This window comes from Spermophilus citellus, assembly GCF_964194105.1.
Source record: "Spermophilus citellus genome assembly, chromosome: 17".
Lineage (NCBI taxonomy): Eukaryota > Metazoa > Chordata > Mammalia > Rodentia > Sciuridae > Spermophilus > Spermophilus citellus.
In genome coordinates this window covers 26,708,232-26,720,682 of record NC_138199.1, presented here as the reverse complement: position 1 = coordinate 26,720,682, position 12,451 = coordinate 26,708,232, and the positions used below count along the sequence as shown (strand labels likewise).

The 12,451-nt window shown below is 47.7% G+C and overlaps 1 protein-coding gene across 1 annotated transcript; it reads left to right on the top strand.

The window, feature by feature from the left end:
- Positions 1-722: 722 nt before the first annotated feature.
- On the top strand, positions 723-1,769 carry LOC308635650 (olfactory receptor 1E2-like; the record flags this gene model as incomplete). Its single annotated transcript, XM_081270206.1, has 2 exons — positions 723-1,202; positions 1,317-1,769. The coding sequence occupies 2 exons, from the start codon at positions 723-725 to the stop codon at positions 1,767-1,769; spliced, it is 933 nt and encodes a 310-aa protein (XP_081126332.1).
- Positions 1,770-12,451: the final 10,682 nt, after the last annotated feature.

Genomic DNA, 12,451 nt, shown 5'->3' with positions numbered 1-12,451 from the left:
AGTGCAGACTCTGTAGGACTTGCTGGATTGGATATGGATGGTGAGAGAAATGAGTGAGTGAAACAAAGCTCTCAGGTTTCTGAGTGTGAGCCTGAATTCCTTTTACTTAATATGAGAGACAGGAAGACAGGGTTGGGAAAGGAGCAGGCAGAGATCATGAATTTCACTTGGGATCTGTTTTGCTTACTATGCCTGTGGTACATTCAAGGGAAGATAATCATTAAGTCTTAAAATAGGGTTCTGTAGGATAGAAAGAGGTCAACACCTGAGTTTTAAATGATATTTGAAACTTTGAAGTACATGAGTTTTCTTGGGAGTATATGTTGAATTAGAAGGCTGCAAAGTTTAGAAAAATTCCTAAAGAGCATGACCATGTCAGAAACTGAAAAAGCAGGACCCATTTATAATCACTGAGGGTGACTGGCCTGTCAGAAAAGCAAAAACAAAACAAAACAAAACCACATCAATACATTTTGTGTGTCATAAATGTTTACAAAAGAATGGAATATTATACCATGTTAAAAAGAAGTGAAGCAAATGTCATGTCTTTTTTTAAAGATTATAATTATACACATTTATGATATAAGATTGTAATTATTGCAAAGAGTGAAATAAAGATTTTTTGATAGATCCCTAACAGTTTTATATCATAGAAGTATGTAATTTTATTTGAGTTTCTAAAGGACTGAATTATTTTCTCTTTAAGAAACTGGAGACAGAGCATGACAGGAAGGAACCAAACTCTCATCTCAGAGTTTCTCCTCCTAGGCCTGCCCATCCAGCCAGAGCACCAAAACCTCTTCTATGCCTTGTTCCTGGCCATGTATCTTACCTCTGTCCTAGAGAAGGTCCTCCCCATCATCTTCATTCGCCTAGACTCCCATCTGCACACGCCTATGTATTTGTTTCTCAGCAACTTGTCTTTTTCTGACCTCTGCTTTTCCTCTGTGACCATTCCTAAACTGTTGCAGAACATGCAGATTCAAATTCCCTCCATCCCCTATGCAGGCTGCCTGACTCAAATGTACTTCATCCTGTTTTTCGGAGACCTGGAGAGCTTCCTCCTTGTGGCCATGACCTATGACTACTATGTGGCCACCTACTTCCCCCTGCACTACAGCCCCAAGCTTTGTCTCTCCCTGGTGGTGCTGTCCTGGGTGCTGACCATGCTCCATGCCCTGTTGCACATTCTGCTCATGGCAAGACTGTTTTTTTGTTTGTTTGTTTGTTTGTTTTTTGTGATGCTGGGAATTGATCCCAGGGCCTTGTGCATGTGCAGCAAGCACTGTACCAACTGAGCTATATCCCCACCTTAGACCATCTTTTTTTGTGTGGACAACATGATCCCCCACTTTTTCTGTGACTTGTCTGCTGTGCTGAAGCTGGCCTGCTCTGACACCCATGTCAATGAGCTGGTGATATTTATCATGGGAGGACCCGTTGTTGTCTTCCCATTCCTACTCATTATTGGGTCCTATGCACGAATTTTCTCCTCCATCCTCAAGGTCCCTTCTTCCTGTGGCTTTCACAAGGCCTTCTCCACGTGTGGCTCCCACATTTCTGTGGTTTTACTGTTCTTTGGGACAATTATTGGCCTCTATTTATGTCCATCAACTAATAATTCTACTGTGAAAGAGACCATCATGGCTCTGATGTACACGGTGGTCCCTCCCATGCTGAACCCCTTCATCTACAGCCTGAGGAACAGAGACATGAAGGGAGCCCTAGGAAGAGTTGTTTGTAAGAAGAAAAATCTCTTCTGTGTTTGATGGAAACACTTGTGATTTTCATATCATTTTTCCAGTGATATTAATATTGGAATATTATTCCAGAGTTTTCCCCTCACCTTGGGAACCTTTGTTGACGTAGCACACTCACTACACAGTGGTTCAATATGTAAAAGAGAGGAAGCTTAGCTGAGCAGTTCACCTAGGGAAGGGGGTCTTGGTGATCCGGATTTGCCTTTCTTTGTCTTTCCAAGTGATCCTGGGAAAGCCAGGTGTAAGAATTACTGTTTGATGTGATGTTCATGCCTAACATCCTTAGTTATCCCAGGATCTTATAATTTTATCTAGAACTCTGCTTTGTCTCTGGTGTCATTTTTAAATAGTTCTCTATAATCTTAGGTTAATATTAAATAAGATACAAAAATCTCAACCTTGTGGGTGAGAGCCCCTTGCCCTCCAGTGCTCCCCCAATGTCTCTTACAAATGCTCTCCTGCAGACATTGTCACATAATTTTATCTTGAATTTTATTCTTCCCTCCCTCTCTTGGATTTATTTTCATGTTTAACATGTTCTGACTTGACCTAAACATAAATGGATCTTTCTTTTTTTTTCCTTAAAATTGATATTTTATTTTTGCTATGATATTTCATTTTGTACATACCCTGATGATTACCTAACATGAAACTTTATCATTATTTTCCCCCAGTAATAGGAAGAGTAACTAGAGGTTGGTTAAAATTTTTAGTTTGTAAGAACACCTCTCTTCTATTTGGTATTTTGGACTTTGACAATGTATTTTCTGTTGTTTTTTTTTCCCTACTCTCATGACAATTCAATGGGAATAGAAAAAATAGCATTGTTGTTTTACAGGCTTAAATTAAAGTTCAACATTTTCTTATATCACAAAGAGGGCCAGTTTGAACCTGTGTAAAATCACAGACCATCTGATTCTACAGTTTCTTCTCATGCTTCTCCCACTTCTGAAAGAGAAAGAGTATCCATTTTTAATTTCCTTCCTTCCTTCCTTCCTTCCTCCCTCCCTCCTTCCCTTTTTTTGGTACTGAAGTGCTTTACCACTGAGCTATATCCCTAGTCCTCTGTATTTTTAATTTTGAGTAGGGTCTCTCTAGGTTGCTGAGGCTAGCCTCCAATTTGCTATCCTCCTGTCTCAGTATCCCAAGTTATTGTACCACCAACAATGCAGTTATCTTTCTCAAACTCTTGGCAGCACTGGTCCTTGATCTGTTTGTTTCCTTCATGCTCAGCAGTACTCAGTCTCTTCTGGATAATGAGGGTGAGGGCCCCCTGCTCAACCGTTCAGTTTCCTCTTGATCCTATGGTGAGCTCCCCTCACCCACCATTGCTCAGGATTCTCTGAGTTCTAGGTTCTATTGTTTCACCAGAGTAGAAACCCACTGGGATCTGTGGATAAGGAGCAATTCCTACCTTGACAGGACATTGTGAAATATGGCAAAGGACCATTTCCTACCATCATGGAGTACTTCCTGAGACCTGTGAGAAACCACACACCTAAAGGATATTCTCTCAAAGAATCTGTGTTGTGTGAGCTCCCCTTGCCCACCAGCACGCAGTCTCCTCAGTGTCCTGAGTATGAGTACCCTCTTGCTCAATGACGAGTCTCCTCTGTGTCTTGTGGGTGAGAGCCCCTCGCCCTCCAGTGGGTGAGCGCTCTTTGCCCACCAGTGCTAAAGCACCTCTGTGTCCAGGGACCTCACCCCAGTGTGTCTTCATTGCAGTTGGTTCTTGGTTGCCTACTAGTGAGCACCACCCTCTCTCTAGTGTTACTTCTTTATGAGAATATGGTGGGTGTGTTTCCTGCAGTTCCCTGGGCACCTTTGATCTTTGTTGTTGAGTGCATATTTCCTTTCTTGCCTGTCCCTCGAAGAGTTTGTTGTGTGTTTTGTTTTGGGCTCTTGAGATGCTGGGAGTTTGAATTTCTTGGCTGCCTCTCGTGTGCTGCAGGAGTACTCTCAACTTGCGGTGGTCCTTCATCACCCCAGCTTGTGATGATTCCTGGAGACATCTGGCTGTCCTGGTTGGGTTGTTCTGTCCTCTTACTTAGTAGATAGATCTGTAGCTGCTGACAGGCTTTCTGCAGGGTGCCTTTCTGCACTGTGCCAGACAGAGATGGCTGTCCTGAGGTTCAGAAGCCCTGAGACAGAGATTTCCTGTACCCACCCTGAGCCTCCTTCTGACCAGGCTGCCTCCTTCTCAGGGTCATCCCTGGGAAAGGCTGGGAGCAGGGTTCTGCCCTCCTCCCAGGCTCTCTTTTTGTCCCTTCTGGGCTCTTATTCACTGATGACAGCCACAGTCAGCTTCATGGTCCACCTTCTCAGTCACCTGGACTCTTTCCCAGGTTGGTCAGCTCTTCCCTAGAGGAAGTGTTGCGGATTGAGAGTGGGTTCTTCTTCCCTGTCTTTAGTCCAGATTTTTGGGGACATACTCACGGTGTTCTTCTCTGTACCCAGTGGGAGGAGCAGCACTGAGGGGAGGAACAAGAGCTCCAGACCCAGCAGATCCACACATCTGGGTCTCCCAGCTTCGTTCCTATAGATGGCACTGCTTCTATGGGACAGGTGGAGGCAGATCAGCATCTTCCTTTGTTTTGGCCAAATGGAGATTGAATTCATTTTTTTCTTTTTATACTGTCTTTTCTTATTTGTGATGTTGGTGAGTGCCCCTATCCAGTCAGCAGAGACTCTAGATTGTTGGGCCCCGGGGATAAAAAAATGTCATCCCGAAGCTTGCTCCCCTGCTGAAACTCCCAAGGGTTCCCAGCCAACTGACCTTGGGCCCCTCACTGAGGTGCTGACCATGTCCCCTGCACAATTAGAGGCTATGACCAGCCTGGGCCTGTGGTATCCCAGCTTCCAGTGTCTCTTCAGTCCCCTCTTGGACTCCCCATCTTTCTTCCCTGTTCCCCCCTGTGCCAGGCCCCTTCAGCAAGTCCTCCTAAGGGCATGGAGCCCCCACCTTCCCAGACCACCCTCAAGCAGCTCCTGAGCTTCAGGGCAGGTCACTGGGGCATAGTCAGGGCTGGAGTGAGAGTCCAGAGAGGAGGGCCTCTGAGCCTCACTCTGGAGGCCCACCCTATGGTTAATATCCCCCTCCCTAGTTTTGCATTCAAAGAGGCAACAGCTGGAGTACAGCTCACTGGAGAAATGTGAAGGACATGGGGCAAATTCCTTCAATGGAAAGCCCCTGGAATCTGGGTCAACAGAAGGAAAGGTGAGGGGTGGAGGGAGTCCATAGCTTGAGGGCATGGGGAAACTGAGTTGTGTGGTGTGGCTGCTGTCCTGTGGATACCCAGGTGTGGCCGAGGGATGGGCAGCAGGAGGGCTGGGCCCAGATCCCTCAGTGTATTGCTAGATGCAGCTAAGCCAGGAGGGGCTCAGGAGGGCCCAGGAGGGTGAGCCCCAGGAGAGTGCAAGCCCCTCCTCCAGGTCCCAAGGCCTCTACGGCCACCCCATACGGCACAGGAAACATAATCAGCAGCTGCAGGACACAAAGACACATGTGCACAGAACTTTCCATATACTGGCTGAATAATGAACCACAAAAGAGCTTTAATAACATTCAAAGTATGGTGTGGATGGGCAGTGTGTGTGTGATGTGTGCATGTCATGTGTGTGCTGTGTTTGTGTGTGGATAGTTGGGTGCTGTGCATGTTATGTGTGGTTTGTACAGCACAGTTTGGACAGGATGGTGTGTTTCTTGGTATTTGAGTTGTCATACTGTGTGTTGAGTGGGGATATGTGACTATGTGTGTTGGGTTGTGTGATGTGCAAGGAGGTGTGTGTGCATCTGGTATGTGTGTGTGTAGTTTTGTCCGTCAACTCTAGTGTGATTGTTCCTTTGCAGAGCCAGACCCTCAGGGTCAAGGTGCCACCTACCCTGTGTTGGTGAGTGGCAGTTATGTTAATGACAGTGATCCCTTTGTCCACAGAACAGCCTGTGGCAGACAAGGGACTCCTGAGATTGATATAGAAGGCAAGGCCCAAGTGTCCATCATAGAATTCCTGTGTCAAGATGGCAGGTGGCTAGTGGGCCTGGTGCCCAGCAGGATCGTGGTTTCCCGTGGCCTCATGGAGGACTTCATCAATTTTCTCTGGGTTATTGTCTCCAAATATGCTACAAGCCCAACAAGCCAGGAGGAAGCATTTGGGAAGCAAGTTGGTAACTGGACCAGCACACAACCCAGCCTCAAGCTCACATGTCTTGGGCTCAATAATGCAGATGAAGCAATCGAAGAAACTCTGCTCATTTGGCCACTTCTAGAAATTGTCAAGCACTTGAAAGGGGAAGAGGAGGTGTTTATCCAGTAAGGCAGGATGAGTGCATGAAATGTGCACTACAATGTGAAGTGGAAATCCTGTTTCAGACCAAGGGAGGAAACACTTGTGTGATGAGGAGTGAAGGTGAAGGAGCTGAGAAGCTGGACAGAGTGGACAGGGCCATGGTGCAGCTTCACAGAAGGCCACAGGGAGGAGGAACAGACCCTCCTGTCAGATGAACTCAGGCCAAAGCACCCCAGCTCTGCACATTTTTGGTTCTGAGGTTTTGACCGTGGGTTGTATGCATTGGCCCATAGGTATGTGTTTATGGAGTACTCTGTGTGCACTCATTATTTGGGTCTTCAGGGAATGTCTGTCTGCTAGATGCTAGACAGTGGTCCTTTCCCCACAGGGCTCTGCCCTGGCCATTTGCCCTGTGCCTCCAGAGCCCTGCACTGCTGCCTGCCACTCCCTCCGGCTCTCTCCCAGCAGCCCTGGAGCATTCTTCTTCAGGGCTCCATCCCTCAGCAGTGCCCTGGCCAGGCCTGTGTGCCACGCTCGATCAGAACACAGCCACAGAGCTGGCACCATCACCCTCCTAGCCATGTTGGGCCTCCCTGGGCTTCTGCACCAGCTCCCAGCCCAAGGAGTGGGACTGAGCCTCCTTATGAGTGTTCTGGAGGCTATGGGGGAGCCAGACAGTGGAAGTTGGAGGGGGAGAGGGAGAGAATGTGAGCGCAGAGCAAATGGGGGCTGGGGGACAGGAAATGCAGGCTGCAGGGGAGGAGGCTCCCAGTGAGGGTGCTGACTTGAGGGTGTGAAGACAGGAGGAGCTTCCAGCTCCACCCTGCTGCTAAGACTTTGGAAAAACAGAGCTCTCCTGTGTTGACAGCACCTTTTCTGCCCTGAGTCTGACAGGATGCTCAACACACCTCATGTCATGAACCATCTGCCTCCAGTCTGTAAGGGAACAGTGATCGCCTCAGTTGCCAAATGGCAAAGGATGCTCAAGGGGTTTATGTGACTTTGCCAGTGGTACCTAAGCAACAAGGGGCAGGGCATGTACCAGAACCCAGGCCCGTCTGCCCCTGGGCCCATACTCTGTGTGGTACTAGCAGCACCCTCCAGGGGAGGACACAGTCAGGAGCTGGTCAAGGAGGGGCCAGGTCCTGTTCTGTTGCCTGTGAGGATGTTCTGCCTGGGTGTTCCAGTAAGATGACAGGTGCTGTCTACCAAGCAGTTGTCCCCGAGGGAGCACTGTGAGTTGGTGGGGTCATTCAGACTTGGACTTATCTAGATTTAAGTCAATTCTAGGAGCACATAGAAGCCTGTTTCTACAGAGCAGAGTAAAGTACAAAGCCAAAGTTGTCAAGGTGAAAACCAAAGCCTAGACCAAGTCCAGGGTTGAGCTGAGCCAGGTCAAGACAAAACCAAATGCCAAGATAAAGACCAGGGCAACCTTGTCCTAGACACACCTGAGCCGAGCTCAGCTGACAGCTGTGACAGGCAGCAGGACCAGGCGTGCTGAGGCAGGGACAGGCGTGGTGGTGCTGGGTACTTGCTTCCTCCACAGGCAGGTCTGGGATCATCCTGAACTCTGATGCTGGCTCTTGGCACATCAGTGTGTGGATCTTTAAAATATATATATGTATTTGTTGATGTGTGATACCTGGAAGGGAAACCAGAGGCACTCTGCCAGACTTTTTTTTCTTTTTAATTTCAACACAGGATCCCCAGCCTTTTTTATTTTGAGAGAAGGTCTCGATTGGTTGCACAGGCTGGCCAGAACTTGAGATCTTTCTGCCTCAGCCTCCCTGGTGGCTGGGATCAGAAGCGTGGCCAGGAGGAAGAGGCTCAAGAGCAGAGGCATTCCCTCAAGCTAGCGCCCTGCCGGTCCGGGTCCGAAGCCTGGGGGAGGGAGCTGCAAGCCGCCCTGTCTTCATCCCTTGTGGGTGACGCCGGACCTTTTGCACCCCAGTCTCATTGTGAAGCCTGAGAGGGCGCCACAGTAGACAGCAGCCCTCGGCGGCGTCCAGAGGGGAGCAGGGAGGTGGGTCGCCGCGTGCCGCTGCCTAGCGCCCCCTAAAGGTTCCGAAGGAAACCTCGCGCGCGCCCCCAACCGTCGAGAAGGAAACCTCGCAGGCCAGAGGACAGATGGTTCAGGAAGGAAACCTCCCGGGCCAGGTGGGCGACGCCAAGGCAAGTTGTGGGTTTATCTTTACTACTATTTATTTATTTATTATTAAGTTGAAATGGAAAACAAGAGAATTTTAAGAGAACGTCCCGTTTTTTTATTTTAAAAATATAATTTTTATTTTTTTTCTAATTAGTTATGCATGACAGTAGAATGTACTTTGATATATCATACATAAATGGAGTCTGATTTCACATTCTTCTGTTTGCACATGATGTAGAATCCCACAGGTATTATAGTCATATATGTACATAGGGTAATAATGTCCATTCATTCTACTGTCCTTCCTACCCCCAGACCCCTGCCCTTCTGTCATTTTTGACAAACCCTTACACTACTGGTCAGGACAAGATGCTGAGGATTCTTTAAAAAGCCATCAGTCGTTGAGTGGCTCTGGCCTGTAATCCCTGCACCTTGGATGGCTGAGGAGGAGGATCACAAGTTTTAGAGTAGCCTGGGCAACTTCAAGACCCTGTCTCAAAATAAAATAAAAATAGGTCTGTAACTCAGCAGTCAGTGCCCCTGGGTTCAATCCTCAGTACTACTAAATGAATTGATTAAATAAATTAAATAAAAATAAATAAAGGGGGAAATCTTTGGAGCTGAGTTGGTGGCAGTGCTGCCAGAACAAAGAGGATGTTGAATCCCACAAGAGGCTGCAGGACCCCTGTGGGCCCAGGACACTTGAGGCAGGAAGCCCAGGCCTCTGGGCAGGCCCAGCTTCAGAAACCTCACCAGAACCTGGAAATGCAAAGGGGTTACCCAGGGCTGGAGGCCAGAGGCTGCATGGACCTGTGTTTCGGGGTTCTGGGCTGAAAGCAGCAGCCCCTGGGATGCACACTCGGGGGCTGTGTCCAGTCCCTGCCTGCTGGCAGAAGTGCCAGACCAGTTACACCAAAGTGTGGTCTTGTGCTAGGGGTGCTCCTGGGGTGCCAGGAGGAAGAAGGTGAGAATGGGATTGGGAGTGAGGAATCCCTGGGGTGACAGAAGGCTCTTTCATGGCTGCTTATCAGGAAGCAATCCCCAGGGAGCCAGATGTGACAGGCACAGAATAGCAGAGCTGGCCCACAGGACTAGAGTTAGAGCCCTGGAGAGGGATGACATGTGGACAGCCTTAGGAATCTGGAGACATAAAAGAATAAGTTGCTCTGAACAAGGTTCCCAGGCGTAATGCTAGGGCAGTCCCTGAGTCAGTGGCCAGAGCCTGCCTGCCCCCCACTTGAGATGTGATGCTTGCTCCAACACACCCCTGCTGTTGAGGTCCCCATCGCCATCATCATGGGGCCTTCACAAGAACTGAGCTGAGGCAGGTGCCATGGTTTTCCACCTTCAAAACTGAGCTAATTGGCCTCCTCTTTTCATAAAGTTAGCTGCACTGGGCATTTTGTGCAGTGATCCAAGTCTGACTAACACGCAGCTGACATTCATGCTCAGTTCTGCAGGCTCATAGTCCAAGGTCATGGCACTGGCAGACTTGGTGTCTGGAGAGGGCCACTTTCTGGTTGGCAGACATCACCTCTGGCTGTGCTCTCACATGGCAGAAGCTGTGCTCCTTGGGCCTCTTTCAGGAGAGCAATGACGCCACCCATAGAGCCTCTGCTCCCCTGGCCGAATCCTCTCTCCAGTGCTCCACAAATTTCAACATTCAATTGGGGGAGGAGGTCAGCAAGCATTAAGGCCATGTAGTTCCTCCCAAAGTACACATCCTTCTCGAACATGTAGAATTCATTTGTTCTCTTCCAGTAGCCCCAAACACCAATTTAAGATGAGTAGGTTTTCAGGAAATGGATGGGGACTGAGGAAAAAAAAAAGTCTTAGAAATTTTCTAACTTTAAATGGGCACCATTACAGTCCCCCCCGCTCCCCATTCCCATCTGTTCCTCAGTCTTGAGGGCTCTGGAGTGCCATCATCTGACTGGCCATTTGCTGCTGGGCTGCAGTGGGAACCCTATCAAGGCACCTGGGGCAGAGCAGATGTTTCTTCCTGAACACAGAGCACTGTCACAAACTGCAGAGCAGGAGGCAAGAAGGAGCCCAGGCGCAGAGGTGCCCAGGAAGCCCAGTGACTGTGCCTGGTGCAGGATGCCTCAGGACTCTGGGCTGACACCAGTGACTCCATTTTGACTCTGACAATTTCCTCCTCTTGAGGGCCTTTCTCGGAAGACTTTGCTGATCTTCCACCAGGTGGTTTGGTCCCTCAGTGCCGAGGTGGATTTGCCTCATCCTTGGTCTGATCTGGTCCCATATCAGAGGGGAAGTCAGTGTGGAAAGGCCCTTTGGGTCTAACTTGGGTGACAGAGTTAGAAGGAGTGGTTCTTAGGCTGAACCTACCTGGAACCCATCATCAAGTTACACTACAGGAGCTGTCCATGGTCCTGTAAGGCGATGCAGACGCTATTACTCAGAGTTTTGTCCCTGTGACAAAACACCAGAGAAATCGACTTACAAGAGGAAGGGTTATTTTGGCTCATGGTTCCAGAATTTCAGACCATGGTCACTGGCTCTATTGACTCTGGGCCCCAGGTAGAACATCATGATGGGAAGCTCCTGGCAGAGGAAAGTTGCTGGTTTCTTGGGGGCTGGGAAGGAGAGGGAGAGGGAGGACCTGAGGATGAGATCACCCTTCCTCTCCCTATGCCCCTTGTCCTTCCTCCCCACCTTCCAGTATTCTCCTCCAAGATGACCCAGTAAAGGACTGATCCGTCAGCGAGGTCAGAGTTGTCTTGATCTGATCATTTCCCCCAAGCCCCACTCTGAACACTGCTGCCCTGAGGACCAAGACTTCAACACAGGACTTTGAGGGGACAGTTCAGTTGCAAACACTCTAATGCCTACCATGTGCACACTTCAGATGGACCAGTGCCATGTGCAGGTGCAAATGCTGGTCACTCACCGTCACCAGCAACAGCACACAACAGATTTGGGTATGAAAAGCTCAAGATTTTTGTTTTTTGTTGGTCCTGGAGATTGAGCTGCATCCCCAACTCTTTTCGTTTTTATTTTGATACAGGGTCTCACTAAGTTGCTGAGATTGTCCTTAAATTCACAATCCTCCTGCCTCAGCCTCCCGAGTTGCTGGGATCACAGGCGTGTGCCACCTGGCCTAACTTAAGATTTTTATTTTTGAATCCTGCAAGACGTTCCTGAAACACCAAATGGATTTTAAAAAGTACATTTTAAAGAATCTAATGTAAGCAAAGGAGTGATAGAAATAGAGCAGCAGCTGACATTTTGCAGAGAAGTCCCTGCCGTCCCTGCTGGCATTGGGCCACATAGTAGAGGGTTCTCAACAGGCAGGAAGGGCCAGAGCTGCTGCCTCTATCAGAATAGCCTTCGTTAGCCCACCTACCACAAAGCAAAATATGTTTCCTTCAAACTGACTGCTACCTAAAATAGAAGGTGGCTATTTTAAAGCTTAAGTATTGAATGAGTTGTCCTTATACAAATTATTGACTTCCAGATATTTTAAAATGGATGACAAAAATGATCCTTAAATATCTTAAAACTTCATTGCTCAAAGTCCACTGAAGTATGTCTCCATATGAGATTGCTTTCTAATTAAAGTTTTTTTCTAGATACTTACATTGTTCCTCTAGAATAGTAATTCTCAAAAGATCAGATAATCCTTGATGACATCAGTGTTTTTCTGTACCAAGAATCTGTGAACCACATGGAACAGACCCAAATGCAGTGCCTTTCAACAGACTTCATGAATCTGAGTACTTGATTCATACTTGCAGAGGATGGCTTAGTATTTTAACTCACTTATAAATTATTTGGATGTTTTATTCCTATCACATATATTTATCCTCACCAAATTTTATTATTATTATTATTTGGTTTGGGGTTTGAATTCAGGGATACTCAACCACTGAGCCACATCCCCAGCCCTATTTTGTATTTTACTTAGAGTCAGGGTCTCACTGTGTTCCTTAGCACCTTGCTAAGTTTCTGAAGCTGACTTTGAACTCACAGTCCTCCCTCAGCCTCCCGAACCGCTGAGATTATAGGCATGTGCCATAGCGACTGGCCACCAAATTTATTTTTAAGTTATTTCTTGATTACCTTCTCATGAAATTTTGAGATGCCAGAGAAGCATTGTTAATACTTTAACCTAAAACCCTAAAAATTGCTGTAAAAATACTGAACGGCAAGAAACCCCCAGCCCCAAACAAAAACAAAACAAAACAAACGTGTTTCAGTTTTGAAGTTGACTTTATTGTCTCTGACAAAT